Genomic DNA, 26,000 nt, shown 5'->3' with positions numbered 1-26,000 from the left:
GGTCAAGCATGAGCACTAATGAGAAGTTAATAGGCTTTGGCCATGTCAAGTCAAAGGTTGTTGTAGGGTGCTGGTTTAGCTCACTGGATTAATCAGGGAACCCATATGCTGCTACGGCTAGTACAGAGAGCTGGTTGAAATCTGGCCATTTGCTGCATGTCTTTCTCCTGTCATAAAGGCTAAAAAGCAAAAAGACAAGTCGTAGCACCACTTATTAAAAGATTTAAGTCAGTGTAGAAATAAATGTGAGCCTGTATCTGTACTTTTGACCCTGAGTGGGTTAGAGAAAACCCAAAATAGTTTCAACCTGTTTTTTTAAAGTCATTAAAGATGTATGCACTACAGTCATTCCACCATAGAAAAAGAACAGCTCAAAGAAATGATGAAAAGCCTCAAATTACCATGACATTCATCCCCATGATGAGTGGATGTAAACGTCTGACCACAACTGTACATAAACCAAGCATGCTTTAATAAGTCTGGTTCTCCAAAGTAAACAGATTACATTTGAAATTGATTGTTTTGATTTGCTAGCCTGCCTGATGTCTTCTGGTTGATTCAGACTATCGGATTACTCCAGAAAGGAAATGAATATGTTTCATGTTTGGACAAAAAAAGACACGTTAAGCACAGTGTCATGGTTTACAGATTTGCTTAACAAATGAACGATCAGTTTGATCTTGGATACTTTTGACCGGATCTGATCCTGGGAGGAGACAGAAAACCCTTTGGGATTGTGCCAGGAAGGGCATCCGGCATAAATATCAGTGGAGCTATCTGCTGTGGTAACACCTTGTGAATAAGAGGTCACAAGCAATTGACAAAGCCTTTGCCATTTTCCTTGCAATATTCCAACTAGCCAATTCATTGGTAAGTAAAATAAAGCAACACTGCTCGCTACATCATGGAATAATGGCGTCCATTCGGGATGAATATTTGAGGATACTGAAATTCAGTCAAGCAGGATAAAATAAATTCAGAAAGCACTGTGCTTTAAATAGGACACGTCACTGGCACATATGTTTAACTCGAGCATGCAAAACACCCACAGATGCAGACTGTTCCTTCATTACCACAACTGTCTGAATGTGAGTCAGTGTTAGTGACACATGAAGATCTCACCAGACACGACACAAAGCTGATAATTTCCGTGTTTCAACACACACGCTGAGTTTATCTGGCTGGCTGACTATCCTTGACTTCACCCACTGGAAGTGCTGACTTGTCAGTGCATGGGGTAAGAGATCCCAGCTGTGTTTGTTGCAGCTGCTGTGATGGTCTACATAACACGCACAAAGTGATTAATAATCTTTACTTTCTCTCCTCCCATGTGTGATCCACCATCATATCTGCTCCTGCTCGTCTATTCTGCTTTCTTCTTCTTCTTTCTGTGAACTAGATGTGTAGTGTGATTTGCTCTGGTGTCATTCTTCCCCCTTTTTTCACAGAAACAACATTAAAAGAAAGAACTGCAGCTAATGAGAAGATGGGTGTTAATGTGTAGTACGATCAATGTCAGCTGTTACTTAAACTGAAACTGGCACTGGGGGAAATACAAAGACTCTGAAAATACTTAGAAAAATTAACCACAAATGATTTTTTTTCTTAAAGTGAAAACCATTACAGCTTTTAAAGGTTCCTTAAAGAAGACTAGAAACAGAGAAAGACGTGGACTCAGGAGTTCCCCAACTTTGTAGTCCATTTCTTTAATTTCACACACCTTAAACAAACCTCCTATTGCACATAACATTACAGTACTCAGATCTAAATTTTATCCCTCCTTGTCTACAATAACCCTAAATTTAAAAACATATTCATTAAAAAAATAATTTCTCCTCATTCATAACATAATATACTCTTCTGTGTTAAAAATCATTATGTAAAAGCATCTCTTTGATACGAAGGAGTATTAGGGCCACATTAAGAAAAACATGTATAGATCATTTTGAGAATAAAGTTAAAATTTCGAGTCGAAAAACTTTTTCATGGAAAAAAAAGTCATAATGTGAATATTACAGTTGTTTCAAGACAAACTGCCATGGTTGCTCTACCCTCTGCTTCAGATTCAGTTTTAGTAACAATAAAGGAAACAGCACACAAACACAGTGTGGTTGATAAGTATAAAGATGGTGCAGAAAGCTGCATGTGGTCAGATGGAAAAAACACAGTGCATTTGTGCAAAATGAAATAGCTGTTAAGCTTTTATCGATGGTTATACTGTCGTGCAAAAAAGAGGATGTATGTTGTATCACAAGACGGCTGATCAGTTTGTGTCACTAACTAATCTACACAAGGCATTTTGTAGATGGTATAGCAAAGGTGGCAGTTTGTCTTGAAACAAAAAGAAAGAAATCATTTTGAACAGAATGTCAGTTTTTCATCTGAATGGACTTTGGATCAAGTCTTTTTTAGAAATATAATTTAACAAGAGTTTTGCTTTATGTAAAGATGTACAGTTCACAGCAGGTCGTGCTATCTGGGCAGCATTTCCTGCAGGTCTGCCACGACATAAGCAACCACGGCCCACAATGCCGAGCAGAGGTCCATGTCTCGAGGGTCCTGGACGCTCATGGTGTCGCCTTCACTGTGGTGGAACCAAAAGTAACGGCTGTCTGCCACGTGGAGGCTGGCACCTGGATGACACAGGGACAGAATGATGCACAAAGAGCGTCACAAAACATGCTGGAAAATCTGAAACTTCAGCTCTGGAAACAGTTCTGGACTCAGAGTTTCGCAGCTGTAAAGAAGCATCGTCATTGTGTCTGGTTTATTCCTTTAGAATATTTCTCTTTATGACTGGTCACAGCTGTAATTTGTAATTTGTGTCCTTGTAATTTGAAACTAACGAAAACCACCAAAGGAAAATAATCTGCTCTGAGCCTCAGTTTACATTCTAATTTTATATCGACTTCTTGTCTAAGCTATTAAAAATGCTTTGCTTATGTTTATGTATTAGAAAATGTTGTATTTACTGTGTACTCAAGGCTTTAATTTAGTTTGTGACCTAGAAATCATATTAAACCTATATTTAGTAAGTGACATTCAGTTAACAAAGGATTTTCTGAGCTAATAGCTGAAAACTGGGCATGTTTCGACATGTTTTACAAGCGTTTACAAAAGAAGATGTGGCAGGCCTAAAAAGAAAAAAGAAAAAACTATCAGCAGATGTAGAAGCCTCATCAGAAATAGTCTCAGTGGAAGAATGGCTGTCAAGAAGCCATTTCTAAGGAAGAGAAACAGGGAGAAAAGGCTGACGTATGCTAAATTACACAAGTACTGTGATATTTAGTTTACACAAGAACTGGATGAGAACAGAGGAACAGGCTCTGATGGAGTGATGAATTCAAATTTTAAAGTTTTGTTCAAATCATCATCAATTTGAGGTCAGCAGAGACATACAACAGTGAGTGTTTACAGCAAAACACGGTGGAGTCTCTCATGGTTTGGGACTGAATTTCAGCCAGTGGTGTTGGAGATCTTATCATAATTGATGGAATTATGAATGTAGAAAAGTGCAATCACTATGCAATATCATTGGCCTCCCCAGACCTCAACAATATTGAAGCAGCGTGGGATCATCTTGACAGAGATGATGGGAGAACTGACAAAAAGGCAGTCAACATCCAAAGAAGAGCTTTGAATGTTCTTTAAGAACCATGGAGAACTATTCCTGAAGACTTCTGAAGAGTTCGGGTTGTCAAACCAAATATATATTTAAACTTGTTAGAATTTTGCAAACTCTGTTTTTGCCTTATATAGTATATTTCCGTGTATGTTTGTGCTTGCCTCATCAAATCACTGCATTAATTTCCCATTTTCCAAGCAAAATATAAAGAAATGAGGGGTAAGTTAGTAGTGTACATTAGTATTGTTAATGTTGTATTGTATATGAGTCTGTATGTAATGCGAGAGTTACTTTATCAGCTAAAAACACACGTATAGGTTTAACAGATTTGTTGTAACAAAAAGTTCTGTTATGGTGACTATTTGCTGTTCTTCTTTTCTTTTATAGGGTGTAGTAATTGTTATTCTGCTTTTTATACACTTGTATTCATTGAAGGAACCGCAGACTACTATTTTCTAAAACCATTTAAAGGCCAAGATGACCCTGCTTGTACTTGAGTTATTCTTTATAATGTTAAAGTCTTAAAATCTCCACCCATTCCCTAAATAAATCTTTTAGCTTCCATCCAGATTATTAAAAAAAATTCCCACTGCTAGTAATGCTGACCAGTCACTCACAGACACGTGAGTTCCCTTTAGAACAGTGTGGCCCCACATTTATCCAAAATTAGCAGAAAGTTCTGCTTAAACATCACTTCAAGGTTAAAATGTAGGATATAATGGAAAAAATATAATCCTGTGTCACATTGGTGACCTGTCCAGGGTGCACCCTGCCTCTCCCCCTATGGTAGCTGGGATAGGCTCCAGCCATTTCTGCGATTCTGATAAGGATAACAGGACAATAATTGATTGATGAATAGAAAAATATACATTTATATGGGAAAGTTTAGGAATGCTAAGCAAACTGTAACATACCTGAAACTCGATGAATACAAAGTGTGAAATGCATACAAACTGAAATAAGATGTGAAAGGTCAGAGAATGTAACACATATCCTAATAAACAACTAAACTGTTTTGTTTTTTTAATGTATTGATTTTTTTAATCAATTTCATCAAACTATAATAAACTGCAGTAAACAGAACCTGCACTATATAATACGGTACTGTAGATGGCAGTGTAAAAAACAGAAATCTGCCCAGAAACAAACAGAAGAACCCAGGAGCAGTTTGGTTTTGGTTAGCGGTGTCAGTCACGTCGAGGAGGTGTTATTTTCTTCAATGCAAACGTAAACTCCCATTGTATACACTGCCACAGGAAGACGAAGTGAAGGAGCAGTGGTTAAATTCATTTTCACTACTATTCCTCAGCAGTACAACCCCAACCGCGTATAGTGCTCATTCATTTTACCGAGAGCTGCTTCCTGAAGCGGTTCAATGCTGGATTTTCGCAGTGGTTAGTCCTGAAAGACGAGTCAGTTCCCACTTTGCTGGGAAAATCTGGAGAGTCATGAGTGAGTGTGCTCTGTTATATTTTTACTGCTGTTACAGTGCAGAGCTGCTTGTGTAGCAGCAGTAGAGCACTGTAAAATAATATAAACCTACAAATAAGCCCATTTAAAAATGTGTATTGCTTTAATTTAACCATCCGCTCAATCTACCAAATTGAAAGAAGAACCCAATATAAGGCAATAATCCTGCAGGCATTTCCTACTAACACTTATTATAATGTTCACCCAACTCTGATGCTTGATGATGGTTGATGGTTTCAACATTGAATAACTGGAGTCGATATGCAGTGCAGATATCCATCGGTCACTTCTTCCCAATCAAAAAGAACATCTCATTTAACCCTAACACGTGATAAATGACTCATGGCCCTCAAAAAACAGCAGGTGAACGGAAACACTGACGTCTATTTTGAAGATATAAAGCACTGGTTTTTTGTGTGTGTTCCAAATACATGGACCGGTTTCCATTGCTTCTAGTGCTTTCTTTATTTGCTACTTTAGGATCGACTGTGACCATCCTTTGCTAAATGGTAAATGGCCTGTATTTGTATAGCGCTTTACACATTCAGTCATCCACACACATATTCACACACTGGAGATGGCAAGCTACATTGTAGCCACAGCCATCCTGGGGTGCACTGACAGAAGCGAGGCTGCCGGACAACTGACCACCACCAGTAGCCAGCGGGTGAAGTGTCTTGCCCAAGGGCACAACGACTGAGCCACGATTGCCTGGAGAGGAGAAAATGCTGTCCTACATACTGAACTTAGAGGAGAGAGTCAAAGCATCGATCCTATCACACTATGATCAATCAGATATCAATACCAGCGTTGGTATCAATACTGTTTGGATTGAACCACTCTCCTCTACAGACCATTCACGACAACAACCGACATAATAAACAAAGTGATGCAGATCATGTAAATGTTCATTCATTCATTCATAAATGTATTTTCCATTTCATTCCATGACCTGCTGATATATTTGGTTTTTAAACAACAGCCTGTTGAACGCAGAGCTGAACTCTGAACATCCCACTGCTGTAATAAAACCTACTTGTTCAGTTGTTGCCTTGCATGAAAAACAGATGTATATAAGCTCTCTAAATATTATGAGATATATTAACTGATCAAAGCGTGTTTAGGGTTCTCTATAATTAGTTTGCGTTTGCAATTGCTGTTAGGATTATCATAAATCAATGTATACTTCAGGTGAGATGGGATAAGTGATGGATGGATATGTGTGTTTCTCTTTGAAAACAGTGAGGCGGTTCAGATAAATGAGAGGACGCTGAAATCAATATTCTTTTGATATAAGAAATAACTCTTTCATAGAAATTGCTGAGCATTAGGACTCAGGTGCAGAGCAAGACTCCTGCATAGTTACAAACTGAAAATGTGTAAAAGTGTGCATCGCTTCTTATTTTTAATAGCGTATTGCAGCATTCACGCATTAATTTAACAGACTAAGGACTAATTAGCTGCCGTTTTAGAAAATCCAACAGTTTTTTTAATGTCTAACGTACAGGCGTTAGTATTTCCAACCTTAATGTTCCCTTTTCTTTAAAATTCCAACCTTTGTACTGAAGAGAGATTTTTCACAGGCTGTTCTCATTTATATGGCCTCCATAAAACAGCAGGGTTTACACATGGCAAAGTAAGGTGTGTATTTTTTGAGTCCATCTTCTGATCATTGTAGTTACAACACAGCAGATATCTGGCATTACAATGTTAGGAGACTAGTGTATGTTCGAATTCTCAGCACACCGCTCTTCTCTTTTTTAAACTCCTTATCAGTTCTCCTACCCACCCTTTTGCCCTTGATTAAGTACAATGACGTTTTCCTTGAGGAAAAGAGGGAAAGGAGATAGGAGGTACTTTTGGAAAGCACCCTTTGACTAAGAAGCAGTTACTGGGGAAATCTATAGATATCTGCTCTCACAGTGTATTTTCAAAATGCCAGATCAGATAAGCCTGGTTCCATCCAGGTTTGTTAAAACCTTTGAATTTAAGCTGAAAACCTGCACTTCAGCCACATCTCAGTGATTTGATTTAAACTCCTCTGTGGTGTCATCATTCAAGGACATGGCCCCGAATGTTTCTAGTAATGCTCAAACTATCTATTAAGTTGTCCAGCTGTAGCTCAGGAGGTAGCATGAGTCATCTAGTAGTTGGAAGGTTGGTAGTTCAATGTGTGTATGATTGAGTGAATGAAGCTTTCAGTAAAAAGTGAATTGAATGTAGAGTTAAGAGTTTATAAGCACCAATTCATTTACAGTTTATTTGTAAAAAACCTGGCAGGTGATTGGCTAACTTAACACTAAATGGAGAAAAGTTTTGGGCCACACAATCACTTAATCTCTGCATTCAAGTATTTTCAGTCCCATTGCCGCAGGTGTTTATAAAATCAAGCACCTAGCCATGCAGCCTGCCTTTGCAGACATTTGTGAGTGAATGGGTTTGCTTTAAAGAACTCATTGTATTTGAGTGTGGTGCTCTGACAGGATGACACTGCTGCAACTTCTCATGAATGAATGTATGAAATGTATTACCTCCTACCTACTCCATGCTGTTAGTAATATTGTTGCAAAGTGCAAGTGTTTAGGATCAATAACTGCAGAGTTGCAAACTCCCTCTGGCTTTAGCATCAGCACAAAAAGTGTACACTGGGCACTTCATGTTATGGTTTTCCATGTCTGAACATGTTGTGTACATTTACGTGGCCCAGTACTAACTAACCACATGATATGCAATAGGAGAACAGAAAGAGGAAAGATTAACTAACGTCTGAGGCACTTTGAAAGCAAGCAAACAGCCAGTGCAGCAAGTTTTGAAGTTATAATGTTGGCACTGAACCTTACCATCTTTGGAAGTAAAATTTGCACATAAAATGCACACTAAAAAGATTTGAAGATTGAAGTAGGTAGTAGATAAGAAAATTCTTAACAGAATTAGGTTTAAAACTATGTGAAGATCACGATCTACAGATGATTTTGCCATCTGCAGAAAAAGCAAGAGGAGGAAATGTATAAAAACTTAAAAAAAAAACAACCCTGCTGGTATCTGAAGTGTGATGACAACTCTCACGTTATTTAAGAACTGAAATGTCTGCAAGGTGAAGCCTGACAGAGACAAATTACTATGAAATAAAAAAAGTCTTTTAACATTAGATTACAATTTTTTTGTCTATACTTGTGCGCATTATTTCACGGCACTTAATTTCAGCTTTATTCACTAGCAGCGGAGTGCTGGTATCAACATCTCTGCTAATTTATGTTACGATTCAGTAAACCTAGAAAACTGCTGAAAGCAAGTCCTGTCACAGCCACTTTCTGTGCTTCTGGGCAGTTATTTGGGCAGCTGAAGTGCTGATTAAATGAATAGGAAGATGGTGGAAAATTTAATTTTAGTGGTCACTGGGACATAAAACTGCATGTGCAGACTTCACAGGTCAAGCTTGAACTGCTTAAAATTTATTGCAATTTGGGCACAAAATAATCATTTAAGAGTCACATTCCTTACAAAGGTTATACTTCAAAAAAACATGCAACATTGCATTCCCTCAGAGAGCCAGCATGATCCATGTCTGTGGCTCTCCCAGCAGAGCACTGAACAAACTCCATGCTAATATCACAATGTGGTCAGCAGATAGCTAAACATGTTTGATTTTGCAAATCTTTTTATGCCGAAAGCCCAGTTAGACACTTTGCTGTTAGGCCACTACACTATGAGATAGATAAATAACTGCATAGTTGAAATGAATGAAAAGCATTTCAACTATGTATTCAGCCAGTAAAATGACTGGCTTATATGTGTTGCACATTGGCTGCTGTAAAGCAAATGATTGCTTTAGAAAACCATTTTTCATATAATGAAATTCTCACATGGATTCAAGTAATTGCTATGACACTTAAATTATTACTTGAGTGTCATAGCTCTGCTTTGTAATTGCTCATACTGTTATTGCTTTTTAAAGCTACTTAATGCCACAACTCGAGGTTTGACTAGTTTCAGTTCTTTATTTAGATAGATGGCTCTTGTCGGGCAGGCCCTGTTCCTAAGTCATAAAGCCACAGCAGACATTAACGGATGAGCTTAATCTCATTAAAATTAAATGCTAGAATTTTCTTTTGTTAAATAAATATTAAAAATTTGGGGCCATGAATCTTTTTTGCTTAAAAAAGAAGTTTAAGTGAAGAGCTAATACTGCCTGTGTCATTGTTTAGGGCAGTAATAGAGGCCTTTGTGGCATGCTGATCTCTGTCTGTAGCTTCCCAGACTGCTGCCCCAGAAAGAAGATCAGTCAGCACACAGCTGTCAATGAAAACCCGGCAGATTTCCCTCCGCAGTACAGGTCTGTGGCCCTTCAGATGATCAAGTCATGCAAAAAAAAAATCCTTTTTTGCTTCCACTATAATGCATATATGTGGAGGATCCTGTCAGGGTTACTTGTTCCTTGTATTTGCACTTAAGCTACACAGGCACAAGTTCCCAGCACAGATTGTTGGTGTTTGCACCGTCACCTTTCCCTTGGACAGCCCCATGGTGTTCCTACAACCAACATTAGTAAAGCGATCATCTAAGAGTCCTCGAGGAGGACCCTTAAAAATGCACCTTCGTCGAAGGCGGTTTGTAAAGAAGAAGAAGATTTAGCGTGATTGAGGACGGCATTTTCATAGAGGGGAGTTAATGAATAACACACCAACACTATGTACTACAAAATCAATTCTCAAGTGAAAGGCAAGAAATTGGCCCTCACTTATGAATAATGTGCACAGAAATGATATTTTCTGTGGATAACTCTAGCATTCAGCTGCTGCGTCAAGATGTTAACAGTTGACACTTATAATGGTTTTCTACTACAAAAAGCAGTGTATGTTTTCATATCCTACAATCACCAGAAAAGAGAAAGTATTCTTAAAGCACAGAGTGTCGTGAAGCAGGGCGTGAGCCACTCACAAACCGTTAACAATGTAAAACTCCAATTAACTGTAATTGAGGCAGCTAAATCTCTGTCTCTTCAATACATCAAAGAAGGGGTGTTTCTGCACCACATGTTTAATGAGGTTTTAAGTCGTCTTTCACACATTATTCTATGGTGTCTTTGTGACTGCAATGTTTCACTTCTACAAAACGCCTCATTTTAACGTTTACAAAACCACTAAGAGAAACTAACCAATGCCTAGTCAAAGGAGCTTGCAAAGAAAAGCGTCTGGACTTCTTTAAGTTGCTTGAAGACGTTTCACCTCTCATCCGAGAAGCTTCTTCAGTTCTAACCAATGCCTACTCTCAAAATCCTGAAAAACTGAGGTAGACTACAGCTTGGTGGAGATTGTTGTATTTACTGCTTGGCACAGTTAGTTTGAAGTACTTGGTTTCCCACTTGTAAAAAATGGTACCGTGCAGGTCTTCATGAAAACTGATTTAGCTGTTGGCTGCTCAGCTGTCAGGAGCCTTTGTCAGCATATGACAGCTCCTGTTATATAGGTTGCAATATGATGTGTAGAGGTGCTTATATTTCTTTTTTATGGAAATTATAAAAACACATACTGTTTTAATAAAAGTCAATTCTTCTCCACTTGTAAGTTTTTTTGTATTTGTGGGTATGTGTGTTACTTTTTTCCTTCTCACTTGATTTTGTAGCTGCAAAATCCTACATCGAATCCTATAAATGAATCTCAGAGTCTCTAAAGTTAACGTGACCTTACTTGTGCTCAGGTTATTCCTCTTACTTACAGCAGTCCCCTGTCTGCAAATAGGAGAACTTCAAATCTAGAGGACTCTAAGTAACCCCACTACTATTAATATTGACTAATGACATCTGATTCCCAGTATGAAAACTCTAAAGGTCAAACACCAAAAATGTTTGCACTATCCTCTCTATCATCTCCCCTGAGATTGTCACTGTTGCTCAAGTAAATGGACTACAAGGAAAAGATGAAAACTTGTGGAGGACAAAGAGCGCATGATGTGTCAGCCTCAGATAACAAACTCACTGCTGTGAACAAAAACAAGAACCAATTCTCCAGCATCGGTGGGATAGTGCCAAGAAATTAGAATGCAAGTGGTGACATCCAGCATGAAAGAAATCATTTTTGAGATACGAGGTAGTGGAACATGATTAAATTAGATGGTTAAAGTTTACACCAGGGATGTCAAACATAAGACCTGGGTTCCAGAACTTGTCCGCCAAAAACTGGCCCACTGGACTGCTTTGGAAAATGTGAAGGAAGGGACCAATTTTAGACTTTTAACTGTTTTACAGCTTTTCTAATGGATAAAGACTTTCCCATTGCCATTCATACTACACGAAAGTAAGAAACAGAACAATTAAATAACAGTAAGTTCCTGTTTTTCATTATCGGCTCTCAAAAGTTCACAAAAAAGGAACTTATTCTCCTTTATCGACCAAGATTTATACAGGCCTAATGACTTATTTTTGAAGTTTGGCTTTAAAATAAAAAAAAAAGTAATTCTCATCTTTCGGTAACCATTTGAATAGGTGCAGTACCTTATGCCACCGTAATAAACCAAATCTCCTTGTAAAGCTCGTCTTCTCCCCTTTCTGTAACTGTTTAAACTTTGTCTCTAGCATAAACATTAACGTGGTAAATAAAGGGTTAACAATTTTTTTTTATCATAATTACAAGAAAGTGTGTGCAATGAGCTTAAGGAACTTTTTTTGTAATTATGCATTTAAAAGTTTCGTGCTAACAGATTTTTATCATTTCGTACAGCAGCATTTCTTTGTCATATAGACAAAATTGAGAGGTTAAGAGGCTGCAATCAGACTCCTTTTTCTTATATTAAAATATATGAGGGATTCAAAGTGTAGTTAAACTTCTTTACACTGACAGAATGGGTAGTTTCTCTTAAGGTCAAAGTCGACTATACCATGTAAAATGTGGCATCCATGGTCTTCAGATTTCCATTTAGTATTTTGTTTTCTTTTCACGCAATATATAAATTTTTTTTATTTAAATGTAATTCAGAGTATTTTGTGGTTTGCGATGTCTTATAAAACTGTAAATAATGACTACAAGGCAATAAAAAATATTACTACTATTAGTGGTAAAACTGTTTCTAAACTACAAATTCAGTTGTGAAAAGACTGATAAATTGCTTGTGCCCAAAATGTATTTATACTGTTAATATATGAGTCAGTGTCTTTCTATATGTTACAATCCATCTTCAACAAACAGTAACACATGTGTAGAAGAAAAGAGCAGAAAATAGTTCGACAAATTTCTAAAGTAACAAGAAGACAGAAACGGACTTCGATATTAGGTAAAACCTTTTCAAGGGTTCATTGTTTTTTCATAACATGCAACACAGAATAGCCAATTCAAAAATGTAAGTAAACCAGCTTGAGATGATTTGAGTTTTTAGGCATGTGTGTTATCCTACTGGAAGATGGGTACACTATAGTCATGAAGGGATGAACATGGTCAGCAACAATACTCAGGTAGGCTGTGGTATTTAGACGATGCTCAGTTGGTACTAGGTGGCCCAAAGTCTGCCAAGAAAATATCTCCCAGACCATTACACCAGCAGCAGCTTGAACTGTTGACACAAGGCAGATTGGATCCATGCTTTCATGTTTACCCCAAATTTTGATCTTAATATCGTAGCAAAAATCAAGAATCAACAATGAAAGTTTCCAATTTTGGTGAACCTGTGTGAACTGGAACCTGTGTGCTTATTGTACGGTGTGGTCTTTTGCTGCTGAGGCCCATCTGCTTCAAGCTTCAATGTGCTGTGAGTTCAGAGATCAGAGCCATCAGATCAGCAGTTTCTGAAATAGCCTGTCTACCATCCACAACCATGCCCCAATTGAAGTCACCTTCTTTCCTCATTCTAATGCTCAGTTTGTACTTCAGCAGGTTGTCTTGATCATGTCTACGTGCCTAAATGCACTCCCATGCGACTGGCTGATTAGATTTTTGTACTCGCAGTTAGAGATTTAAACTGAGATACAGTTGAAAAGGAAGTAGAAGAGGTCTGTATGTTTTTTAAAAAATATAACACTAAACAATTTCATACAATTGATTTGATTAATCTATATTTATTACACTTTATTTCAACTCTATACTGTATTAGCAGTAACAGGACTGTTACAACTTTAACTTTAATATCCATAATTTAGACGTCTTGAAGTGTTGCTTCATAGCTTTAAGTCATTCTAGTTACAATACACAACTGGCTTTAAGGAAGTGGAGCCAGATTGTATTAACTAGAATCTGTTCATAGACCATCGGTGAGAATGTGATTCTTTGTGCTCAGCACTTTCCACCGAAGAGAGATCATTAAAATTCCCACCACTAAAAGTAGGATGTGTTACTTCCTTTTTAACTTTGTGCTCATTAGTGATGTGGCTTTCCCCAGCCTATCCCAGCTGTCATGGGGTTAACACTCAGAGACAGACAGCTATTCATGTAAATTGAATATAGTTGTAAATATTCATTTACAACTATGACCAATTTTGAACAATCAATTAAAAAAAACACGCATGCTAGGTTAATTGGAAGGAAGATGGAGAGAACCCATGGAGGCATAGAGAGAAAATGCAAACTCCAATGTCCCTACTGTCCCCTTTAAAATAAACCTTTAGTTATACCATTTAGTTGCAGAAAGGCATATTGATTAGACTGACCTGGAACTCCTGCCTGCATCCATGGTGAGATGTCTGTCCCTTCACCGTGGGCCTCGAGTTTGGTTGTATTAATGGGAGCCAAAAGTTTGACCACTTCTTCCATCACCTGTCGAGATGGAAAAAGACACAGGAAATTATCTTTATATAACTATTATGACAATATTATGATTGTAATTTCTAGATTTGAGCACTACTGGAACATTCAGTGACAACGTACAGATGCTTTGGTTCCACATTAACATGATAGATGCTGTGGTTCCTACTACTTCCTTTTTACATGTAAATATATGGAACCTTTACAGACTTTAATGAAAAAACAAGTACATTTACTGGACAAGATGCTATTTTCATGTCAGTTTGCAAAATCTGTGTGCGGCAGAATTCACAATCTAATACCACTATTTTTTTAAATAGTTGGGTTTTAATATCACCTTTTGTGCTGCATCACTGCCTGTAAATTGCAGGCCAATGGGGGTGAACGTCCCCAAGTCGGACTCCATGACAAGGTCAAAGTTGGACATGTTTACCTGTGTGCAGAGAGGACGCAAAAAGGGGGAACATGTCATGATCAGAGATAAAAGGTGAAAGAAAGCAAACCGAACCAAAGTACTCGCAAACAAAGCATACACACTCAGCCAGCCACTATAAGTACCTTGAGCAGCTGCCTTAACTAATTTAGGCAATTTAAAACGTAATTATACATCAAATGTAAGAACTGGACCAGTCCCACGGGCAGTTATGGTACACTGGTGTTTCTGGTTTTTAAAACGCAGTATATTACAGGTCAGGGTCTGGTGTGCAGCAAGAACTCCAAAGAAGGAAATTGTAAGACTCCAGATTCTTATTTAGATCCTTTGCACAGGAAAAACATGGGAGCTAGCCAAGTCCCTTCAGTGTGGTGGAAGTGCCTTTTTAAACTGCCTTTTCACAGTTGTGACCCTTCCTGCTTTTTGGGCAGCTGGAATAACATTGGCTCAGTGCTTGTTTTCTACTGATTGGCACGGTAACAGCAGACAGTACCTTGTGTAGATTAAAGTATTGCTGTGCTCCGACTCCGCCCTGCTCCTCGGCTGTCCACAGCACTGTTCGCAAAGTTCTCCTTGGACGCAGACCTACAAAGAGATGAAGACACATACACAGTATAGAAAGAGGAGGATAACGGCTCCAAATATTAATAATGACATTTTTCTTTTCTTTTTTTTTTTGTTGAATAAAAGGTCTTTGTAGTCTTTGTTTGATGACCCAGTCCTTGTCCAAGGCTCATTCAAGTAAATTGTCCACAAAAATACTGTACTTTATATGCAGGTCTGCCTCCTGTTGTAGTTGTGTGTATTTTGTTCCTCTGCAAACACTGGGGTGAAATTACTGTTTACAGTCAGAGGATTTGTTTTTCATTTTGTCCCTGTGTTTAGAACTGGAAACTTTAGCTCCACTTAATGATCTTTTTTTTTAAATTGGTCTCAGTATCGCCACTGCTGGTTATTCTGCTTTCTGTGTCGGCACATACTGATTGTTTCCTCTCTTTTTAATGAACACATTCACTTATTCTAATAGAATTATTAGATTTCATAGTAATTTTGTGACTCAAATAAATAAAAATAAACAGAGGATGCTCTGCTAATCCAGCGTAAAATGTTTTAGATTAATAACATGAATAGGTACGTTTGCCATCTCCTTTTTCTGATTAACATTTAAGCAAAACTAATAAACTTGAGCTTTTATTGCATTCTACAATATGCACATGTTATCATTGCTGAAGTTTATCTGTGATTTACTTTAAGTATTTCTCTGTATATTACCAAGGTCTTTGATGAGTGACAGGGCCTCCCAGGAAATCATGGCTCCGCCTCCGTCATCCATGGCACCCTGGCCCACATCCCAGCTGTCCAAATGTCCGCTCAGTAAGACAACCTAGAGAGATTGTACAGATAAAGAGAAAATGTGTAAACAAGAAACAGAGGAGCAAATCTGAGGAAACAGATAGGCAGACAGTGCTGCCCATATCCTGTTGACTTTTTATTAATGTCGACACAAATAGTTAAAAGTCCAGTTAATTTGATTCTTTTTTTAACAATAAAAAGGTTTGTATCAGCAGGAAAAGTGAGATTCGTTTAAAAAAAAAAAAAAAACAAAGAAAAAGATGAGAGCACACGGGTCAGTGTATCTGTACTCACAGGAATTTCCAAGATTCCTGTCAGTGGGATGTAGATGAGCCGTTGTTCAAGGTTGCAAAACATTTTCTGACCTGATCTAGCCCTGTCCGTGCAATGACCCAGAGTCTGCACATTCCCGTAAAAACCAATGTGTTTTTTTTTTCACAGTGTTTGCTTTCTTATGTAACTGAAATGGTAATATATGCCAATGTGTTGGTTAGTCGCCCATTTGATTCCAGACTGAGATGTCTAAACTATAACATTGGAATGTGATTATTTCCAGATACAGATGTTTCTCACAGAATGCTTTGCAGTAATTAATTTTTTTTCTCCGAAGTAAGTTTAAACTGGGGAGTCTAAATTATAGTATCTACTTAGCAAAGGAAAAGTGTAAGGAGTTTACCTTTATTAATACTGGTAACATCACTATTTGTGAATGATGCATAAATAGTGAGAAGTTCCACCCTCTTTTAATTCATACGTTTTCATGTAGAAAAGATTCAGACTAGATGAAACAGCAGTGTGTGAAAAATTAAGTTCACCTTTACTGCTTCCAAGAGTTTAAGTAGCAGCCAGCTGCTGCTAATCAAATGCACTTGATTAATTTCTCATCAGCAAGTGTGAGCACAGGTATAAAACAATGTTACAAAGTAAAGATATCAGCAATGTCTGAGAGAAGAAACCACTGCTGTCTATCAATCTGGGAAGGGCTATGAGGCCATTTCCCAGAAACAGTGTACAGTGAGAAATACTATGCATATTTATCCCAGCAAATTCATCCCAAGGTCAGACCATGCAGTGCTCAAAATAAGAAGAAGATTAAACAAGTATGACTAGTTTTTGGAAGAGGTTCCAGGAGGGGTTAAATTCCTCCATATGTGAAAGACTGATAAAGTCATACATGAAATATTTAATTCAATTCAATTCAATTTTATTTATACAGCGCCAATCCACAACAACAGTCACCTCGAGGCACTTTATATTGCTAGGTAACAATAACACACAGAGAAAAACCCAACAATAAAAATGACCTCTTGTGAGCAGGCACTTTGGCAACAGTGGGAAGGAAAAACTCCCTTTTAACAGGAAGTAAGCAGGCAAGTAAGCAGAACCAGGCTCAGGGCCGGCCATCTGCAGCGACCAGTTGGGGAGAGAAGGAAGACAGGATAAAAGACATGCTGTGGAAGAGAGCCAGAGATTAATAGCAGTGCAATCAATGCAGAGAGGTCTATTCACACATAGTGAGTGAGAAAGGTGATTGAAGAAGAAGTACTGGGAATCCCCCAGCTGCCTACACCTATTGCAGCATAACTAAGGGAGCATTCAGGGTCACCTGATCCAGCCAACTATATGCTATATGCTTTAGCAAAAAGGAAAGTTTTAAGCCTGATCTTAAAAGTAGACATAGTGTCTTTTTCCCGAATCCAAATTGTAAGCTGGTTCCACAGAAGAGGGGCCTGAAAGCTCAAGGCTCTGCCTCCCATTCTACGTTTAAATACTCTAGGAACAACAAGTCCAGAGTCCCCCAGTCCAAGAGAGAAGAGCTCTAATGGGGTGATATGGTGATACTATAAGGTCATTGGGACTGGTTATTCAAGACAAGGATTTTGAATTCAATTCTGGATTTAACAGGAGGCCAGATATATTTACTGTTTCACACAAACTCCTCATTTATGGGAGCACTGTCATCTAGAAGGGGATCACTCCCATCAAGTGACTCACTACAACAGTGATGCTCCCATCCAAGGAGGCAAGTGGGCCCATTCCATTACAGCATAATATTCCCACGCTGTAGTTCTCAAGTATTTGCAAATACATTACATTAGTAAAGAGGCCAGTCCAGCAGCGAGCCTGGTTTCACATTAACAGAATCATATACAGCCAGTTCATCCCAGGTTACAAACTGCATGAGGGATTTTGCAGTCAAGTCGTCTCTGCATTTAAACCATTCTTATAAACACACAGATTTGGGTCACCAATAGCACTGAAACATCAGGACATTTGTATATAAAATGAAACCTCAAAATGTGGATTTATTTTTCTATTGTACTGTAATTTTTACATTGGTTACACTCAGAAAAATAATCCTGCTCCTGTTAACTTGATATTATATTTATATACACTCAGCCACTTGGTTAGTTTTGCTATGACTCTGTTTAAAGCCTGATTGTACATTGTGGCCATAGCAGAGACCGCATAATGTGCTTTGGTTAAAAGTGTAAATTATAAGAGACCACAAATGTATTTTTTTTAATGATTCATTGTGGTGTATGTAATATCCAAGCATGTTTTCCCCAACAAAGAGAGGCTAACATTTACAGTCAGTTCAGAAATCATTCATACCACATTTAATATTTGAAAGCTTAAAACTTTTTTAAAACTTCAAACTAAAAAGAAGGAAGAAGAAAGATGTAGAAGTTGGAGTGGGTGGAAAAATTCTGTGACAAACTTAACTGTGGGAATGACTCATTCAGCCCCAAATGTACATCTTCTAATGAACACACACACACAAACGCACATACACAATACGTCAGCCACGATAACTGCTACTGCAAGAGCACAAAGTCACAGGGCCAGAGATGATGTCAGCCATGTCATGTGTTTCATTTCCCTTTCTATAATAAAGCTCCAAATGCTGGTTCCTATATCAGAATAGTAAAAGCTTACATCAGCGCTCTGGTTCAAGAGTCCTGACGGATTTTATCTTGGACTTTGCATTTAGGATGTGAACTTTTCAAACTGTTAAAGGGGGGGGAGGCTTGCATTTGTGAGGGAGTCAAAGTTTACACAGATATAGTTCATATATCCCACATTAGTGGGAAATTTTCAAGAACAAACATTGTATACCATCATATACCTTCATCTGCCAATAAAGCAAATATTGCACACACACTTCCTTAACAACAACAGTAACATCCGCATACCAGGCAACCTCTACAAATATACAGTATACACCAGGGTTATCAGATGCCACTATGGAAATTTCACACAGAGCGTGATAAACTGAGATGCAAAATTCAGTGTAGTCAAATTGAACAAGACACCCCCCCATTTCCCTGCATGTTTGTTCCACACACCTTTCATCACTTGTCTTTGCAAATAACTGCTACTATAATTTACATACCCGCTCAGCTATTTAGGACATGTTGGTTTAACCCATCATGAGCTGCCTTGTGTGAATGTACAAACTCCAAACAGTTACTTCCAGTACGCCAAGATAAATCTGTCCCTTTCGTTTTAACTGCAAACTGTTATGTTCTCTGACCTTTTGGCCTCTTGGTGAAAGAGAGCTGCTCTCTCCCTATCCAGTTCCAGGTCTCCCACACAGCATTTTGCTCATTTAAGTAACTGCCTATACGGCTCCAGCAGCCAGCGCTCCTCACTGTTTGGCCACTGGGCTCTAAGATGTGTGGTTGCTGGAGCTGTGCTGTTCAGTGTAACCTAAAGTGATCTTTGGAGTTGAACTGTGGCAAGCCTGTGGGACCTGTCATGCTCTGTTGCTCTGTGTTTAAGGAAACCAATCTGTATGTTAGTGGAAGTTTGGTAAGGGTTTGCTGTCATTTTATGTACACAACTGTTCTCCTGTTTTGTGGCCAGCCAGAGCACTTGGGCATTGTATTTTTGTTTCAACACATAGCTCAGTGTTTCTTCTCATTCTAGTAAGAATGGGGGATTTTACTTGCTTTGGCCCTAGAACCCCTGGTGTCTATTTGCTTTCCTTTTTCTACTTAATTTAATATTGTAAGATAGTTGTAAATAAATTCTTTGTTTCCTATTCAGTAATCTTTCTTGGAGATGTATGGTTATGTTACAACTCAGCTTCTAGGTGAGGCGTTGTAACACAAACTCAAATATATTTACATACATCATGTACATGGCGCTGAGCATGCCTCTAAGCCCATTTAGCACTAAAGCCCAGAAACCTTGGGTAGTATTTCCAGGGGACTCTAAAAATATCTCCTCTAAAAACTGTATTTGCATACACTGAGGTTTCTGCAGGAGCACATAATCTATTCATCAGGTTCTACCTGTTAGATGTGTCATAAATACAAAGCACCTGCAGTGAACTGAAAAGGTATACTCTGCAGTTCAGTAGGTAGTAATTTAGTCCGCTCATAGGCTTAGAGTTAAAGCAGGCCATAGTTTGTCATCTCGTTCTGTTCTTGACAGTCTGATATTGAAAAGGTTTGCTACTTAAAACTGTGAGTTTGCGTTCCCTTTGTGAAGTAACAACCTTACATATAATCCATACTGGAATAATATGATATTTATATCGCAACCGATATGCTTCATGTAAACTGAGTAGTTGCAGTTTGCAGTTTTATGCATTATATTACCTTAAAAAATACTGTGAGTAGTAAAAAGCTTGGTTACATTTAGCTGAGTTGAACTGATCAACTATAAATTTTATTTTTTTATGGTCAAAATGTTATAATTGGCTTACGAGGCAAATGAGAAGAGAAAAGAAAATAATCACTTATACTTACCAGAATATCTCTGGTAAGAATACCTCAAGGTGCTTTGTATTGTAAGATAAAGACCCCACAATATTACAAAAACAACCCCCTATGAGCAAGCACTTGTTACAGTGGGAAGGAAAAACTCCCTTTTAACAGGAAGAAACCTTTGGCACAACCAGTGGTGGATATCTGCTGTGACGGGTTGGGGGTGGTTACTGTATTGTTTAAATAATGCAGTGTTCTCATGAAAGCCTATTTTATACTGGTTCCTGGAAAGATTAAATCACATAAGCAAACACAAAATACAGGCAGAGTTAAGGGCTGTCGGAATATCTTCAGTCAGCAAAAACAGCCCACACTATTATTTCCTTCTCCACCGAGCTAAGATAAAAGTGGAAATAACTAAGAAGGAGATTTAAAAATGGATTATTGGGACATCTGATTTCCTTGTGGTTTATGTGTAACATCCGACAAAACGGATTTACTGTAATATCAAAATGGAAACTAGACAAATAATAGATGAGATAAATTTGTCAAACATGCATATCTATGTTATGAGTGAGTGAAAGCTACCTGCTCAGGGTGTTGCCAGCCTTTTATCTCAGCCACCGTGTTGAAAGAGTCAGCATCAGGAAGGGTCTTGGCTCCCATGGTGAGTTTAACCACAATTTTCTGACCTCTTTGTGCCATACGCCACATCAGCTCAGTATCCTCCACAGTGATGCAGGCTGTGGGGATGCGCTTCACTCCATCTTGGTAGTCCTGCCAGCCTGTGTGGGGACTACACAGGTAGTGATAAAGACAGAGATGTATGTAATATACCAGTGATAAAGTGACACTACAACATTTCTAGACAGTCAGATAGCTGGACACTTGGAGAAGATAGATATACCTGTTAATAGAGAATGGAGTGACTGATCGAATGAGTGTAGCCACAGCTCCTACTTTGGCTGCCTCAGAGGCACCATAAGCACGGTATGCCACTGTCTCTCCATAGCTAACATATGGCTGGTTAAAAACCACAATCCTTCCTGCGGCCTCACTGGCTCGACGCTTCAGTTCCTCAAAAGACTGAACTACCAACACCTCTGCCTCAATACCTACAGGAATAACAATCAATCAGTGAGCAGTAAAGGAGAAACAGATGAAATGAAAGCTGTTTTATACGACTATGGTCTTTACCTTCAGGGGGTGTTCCTACGCTGCTACCCAATCCCAGTATAGCCAGAGTCTTGGCTCGAGGAGCAGTCATCTCTGCACTCTCCTTCCCCCGTACCCAGTGTGGGATTTTTACTGGCTCTAGATAAGACAATTAAACTATGTTTATATTCACCAGAAATCAGCTAGAGTTCCCGTACGTTCTGAAACACATGTTGGATAAAAACTGTAAAACTTACCCAGGTGTACATCCAACCCATCCTGCACCATGGCATTGTACATGTATTTAATAGCCATCTCCAAGTTGTTTGAGCCACTGACGCGGTTTCCTATAGTGTCAGTAAAGTCTGCGAGCCGTCTGTAAGAGCGGTTCTGGGCAGCACCGAACACAGCCAGGTCAATGATCTGTTTGGCCACATCAGCATAGCCTGCTACCTCAGCTGCAACCCCAGCTGGGATCATGCAGAGACACACAACAAGAACATATCAAAACACTGTAAAGGCTTGCAAAGACTGTTCCCGTTCCACCAGTTAGTTCAGGTACACTGTTGTCATTGTAACTCAGTACATAAATCCCAACATTAAACTGATCAAAGGATCCAAAGTAACTGGAAAAAAATGCATGGGTACAGAAGGCATTTATTAGCATTAATTATAAACTGGTTGTTTTAATAAAGGCCTTACTCTCTCAGAGTTTGGGTTACCTCTCTTTGCAGTATCATTGGATAAGACTCTGACAGCAGATCCTGAATTTATAGTTTGTGCAGAGTGGGGATGACCATCACAGAAAGAGGATAGGTTGAGAAACACATTGAGGGAGAGGAGGATACATAGTGTCCCCTTCCAAGTCATCTGTGAAAAGAAAATATCAGTGTGTTGTTGTCAGTTGATGTTAAATTGCTACTAAATCCTCCTTAAACCGCACACACACTGCAAGTATCCTCTCATCTTAGTACGAACTAAAAAGCAAACATGCATCACCCCTGCTAACACAGTTAATCTAGCAGATATGATTCAAACAGGCAATTCACAAAGACACTTACTTTGCACTACAGCAGGTATTTTCTATTTTTGATATGCGAGTGTGTATATGTAAATGTATAGGCATGTGTTTGAATATGTATATGCAGTTGTGGTATAAAAAGCAGGCATAAATTAATCGTAGTTTTGGGCTTTTAATTATTTTTTTCAACTGTGCTTTTTTCATAGTGCAATGATTGCACAAGAATTTGGTTGAATTTATTTTGGATTTTCTCTAATCCACACAGGGTCAAAAACAAATATACAGGCTCTACAGTGTACTTTAACTTGACCGGGCCAAGGCCTATTAACTTCTCATTAATTATCATGATTGACTTCAAATTTTGCTTTCTCTTTGCAACAATAGAACCACTGAACTACCAGCATGACTGTGAAGTAAGGTTTTACATTGCCATGGACCGAGAGGGTACCAACTAAGAAAAATGCTCCAAAATCAACATCTTCAAGCTCAACTGAAATTTGCAGTTGCCCACATGGACAAGCCAAATTCCTTCTGGAGAAAAGTTTTATGGTCAGACGAGACAAAGATTGAGCTGTTTGGCAACAATGACCTAAGAACACTTTACTAGCTGTGAAGCACGATGGTTGTAGCGTCATACTCTGGGCTGTTTGCTGCCAGTGATACTGGTTAACTGCGCAAATTGGATACAATAATGGAGGACTACCTCCAAATTCTTTAACTTCACCTCAAATCAACAGCTAGACAATTGAAACTTTTGAAACAATTGCATGTTTCAACAGGACAATGATCCCAAACACATATCAAAACTGGTTTTGAAATGAATAAATTATGCTAACATTAAGCTTCTGGAATGGCCTCTCAAATCCTCTGAAAATGTTTAGACTATTCTTAAAAGCCAAGTACAATACAATACAAGGAAACCAACCAATTTAAATTAAATCTACAAATTCTGTCAACAAGAATTTCCAAATAACCAAGCCAGAAGCTTGTTCGTGATTACCAAAACGACTACCATCCGGTCAAGGTGTGACTTGCTAAGGGACATTTAACTAAACCTGTATGTATACTTTTTAGCCCATGTGGATTAGAGAAAATCAAAAATAATTTAATACTTGTGCACCCATTTCTTGTTTTTTTAACCAATTACCATGACATTCATCCCAAGATGATGTATATGTGTAAATACCTCTTTTTGGTATGTTACTGGGTTTATAAAACCAAATATATGCGGCAAATTTTAAACAAGGAATTATGATAGGAAAGGACATAAACAGGAAGTAAAGCGATAATTACAAAACAGTGGAGAAAGGGTGGTATTAAATAAGTTTATGCTTATTCCTACTCCTTTTTTTCAATATGTTAAGCCATGTATTTTTGTATGCTTTTTGCATATATTTTTTAGATATTCGAAATTAAGCCTTAAGCAAGAAAAGCTATTATTTTACAGTACTACACTATACGTGAATGGCGTTTTATTGGAAACGTTACGCTATCCCCAGTTATAGTTTTACTTTCACTTTAGGACATTACAATTATACTTTATTTCTTAGTAAATGTAGCTGGACACCACAATTGTTAAATTATCATATTAACACAGACGGCTTCATTCTCATTTTAAAAAACAAACACGATATATAAAAAAACTGCAACACAGACGAATAGAGAAGGACAGAAACGTTACAGCGGTTTAAACATTTCACAGTAACAATGAGCGCAAAAAGCGCTTCTCCATAACAGCACAAACCCTTCGAGTCAATTCAAAGTCTTTGGTTTTGTTGACGTTGCAGGACTTCGTCCAATTTTAAGGATATGCCAAATACACAAATACCGCAACGTAAACAGTTCCGTACTCGTGATTACAACCTGCATAGCGCACTTCCGGTTTGTCTTATTTCAAAATAAGAGCGTCATGCTTACCATAACAATAGTTTTGTTATACAGGTATTAAAATATGGTTACACACACACAAACACACAAACAATAAACCACACCCAGCCCCCCACTCTCCCGTTTTCCCCTCACAAAACTAAAATAATTCAATGAAACCGATTAGTATGCAACAACTGGAAATTAATAGTTACAATAGTTCATACAAAACGATTTTTGTTAAAATTACCCCTCATAAGTAGTATAGTCTATTCACATTATGGACATTGTTACTATTATACTCACCAAGCTTTCAAATATGTAAAATATGTCGGACATACAAAGATTAAGGAACTCATCACAGACTCTCATGGCCAGCTCTTCCACATAGAACACTTATAATCAGTGTTTCGGTTCACAATTGACCTGCTGTTCAGCTGTGCATAAATGATACCTTTCATGAGTAACTAACACACAACAATAAATATTATGTTCCAGCATAAATCAGTGTTTAAGTACCCAAACCTGCAATTGCACATTATTCCAAAACTGACATTTCAAAAAAGATGCTCTATTTGTCTGTGAAGCTTTTGAGAAAGCTTTGTCTACCTTTCTTTAACATGTGTTACAGGCTGTTTTGGGTTCACATCTGACCTGCTGTTCAACAATTTGAAGAAGAAATTGAAAGTTTACACACAGAAAAATACCACTACTGAATGAAACAACACAGCTGTATAGAAGAAGTGTATCAATCTCACTTTTGGTATTAAGTCAAGAAAAAGGAACTGCCTATTTAGAAACTATTTAAAACCAAATGTTAAATCATGCACTTCTTTTTATGAGTCTTCTCTTAGTCATCCTTCCTTTTTGCAAACAATGTTATGGTTAAAATGATGCCCAGTGCTAACAGTGTATTGTGTGCACACTGTGGGAAACACAGCACATCTCAATCTGTGGTTTTTATTTCTCATCTTCCCCTCCCACTGATCTTCTGCATTCCTCACCAGTCATAGATATTCACATCAAGTGCCCCACACATGTCAGATTCATATTAATTTATTTTATCACACTTTACTACCACTTTTATGCTATTAACTTATGTGCATGGCTCTACTTTCTATTCCTGCTTCTTTTCTACTACAGCCATCTTTTGTATACATTAAAAAAAAAAACCAACCTTTTGTGGATCCACATGTTCTCCTTTTGTTTCTGAAGATCTTTAAAAACATCTGACCATATGACTCATTTCACATGCTGCTGACCAGGTTTGATATTGCCTTTGTAAAAGAATGTTTGTTGAGACTTGATAGAAATGCTTTGCTCTACATTTCAGATCAGCTGAACAAAAGCAACAAATAATAGCTTTTACCTGCAGCTGAATGTTCACTTTTTGGTTTTGTCTCACACAATAAAAACAAAATGCAAATCTGTGAGAACACGTGGGCTTCAAAATGATGCCCAGAAGGTGCTTAATTAACAAATAAACACAAAGATCGTGACCTTGAAGAAGATTTTAAGAGCACACATAATAGTAAACCTGTCGTGTTGATGTGTGTATATGGGGAGGGGGGGCAGTATTGTTGAGAGACAGAGAAAAAACAGCCACTGCATTAAAGCCACAACTTTTATTCAT

The 26,000-nt window shown here is 38.1% G+C and overlaps 1 protein-coding gene and 1 pseudogene across 1 annotated transcript; one reads left to right on the top strand and one right to left on the bottom strand.

Annotated features, from left to right (window-relative positions):
- Window positions 1-1,687: 1,687 nt before the first annotated feature.
- LOC146563844 (carboxypeptidase Q-like) lies at window positions 1,688-24,377 on the bottom strand. The gene is made up of 11 exons (XM_085291184.1): window positions 24,246-24,377; window positions 22,203-22,350; window positions 21,738-21,950; window positions 21,523-21,639; window positions 21,233-21,440; window positions 20,914-21,121; window positions 15,527-15,638; window positions 14,748-14,839; window positions 14,159-14,254; window positions 13,728-13,833; window positions 1,688-2,633 (listed from the first exon to the last, which is right to left on the bottom strand). Exons 2-11 carry the CDS (start codon window positions 22,348-22,350, stop codon window positions 2,473-2,475), a joined length of 1,461 nt encoding a protein of 486 aa, XP_085147310.1. The 5' UTR covers window positions 24,246-24,377; the 3' UTR covers window positions 1,688-2,472.
- On the top strand, window positions 3,838-9,732 carry LOC146563845 (uncharacterized; annotated as a pseudogene).
- Window positions 24,378-26,000: the final 1,623 nt, after the last annotated feature.

The sequence above is a fragment of the Mchenga conophoros genome, linkage group LG11 (genome assembly GCF_057382185.1).
Source record: "Mchenga conophoros isolate Kocher_MC1m ecotype Shallow Benthic linkage group LG11, M_conophoros_male_GT1.1, whole genome shotgun sequence".
NCBI classification, from domain to species: domain Eukaryota; kingdom Metazoa; phylum Chordata; class Actinopteri; order Cichliformes; family Cichlidae; genus Mchenga; species Mchenga conophoros.
The sequence above is the reverse complement of the archived record's forward strand: the minus strand, read 5'-3'. Positions and strand labels throughout refer to the sequence as shown.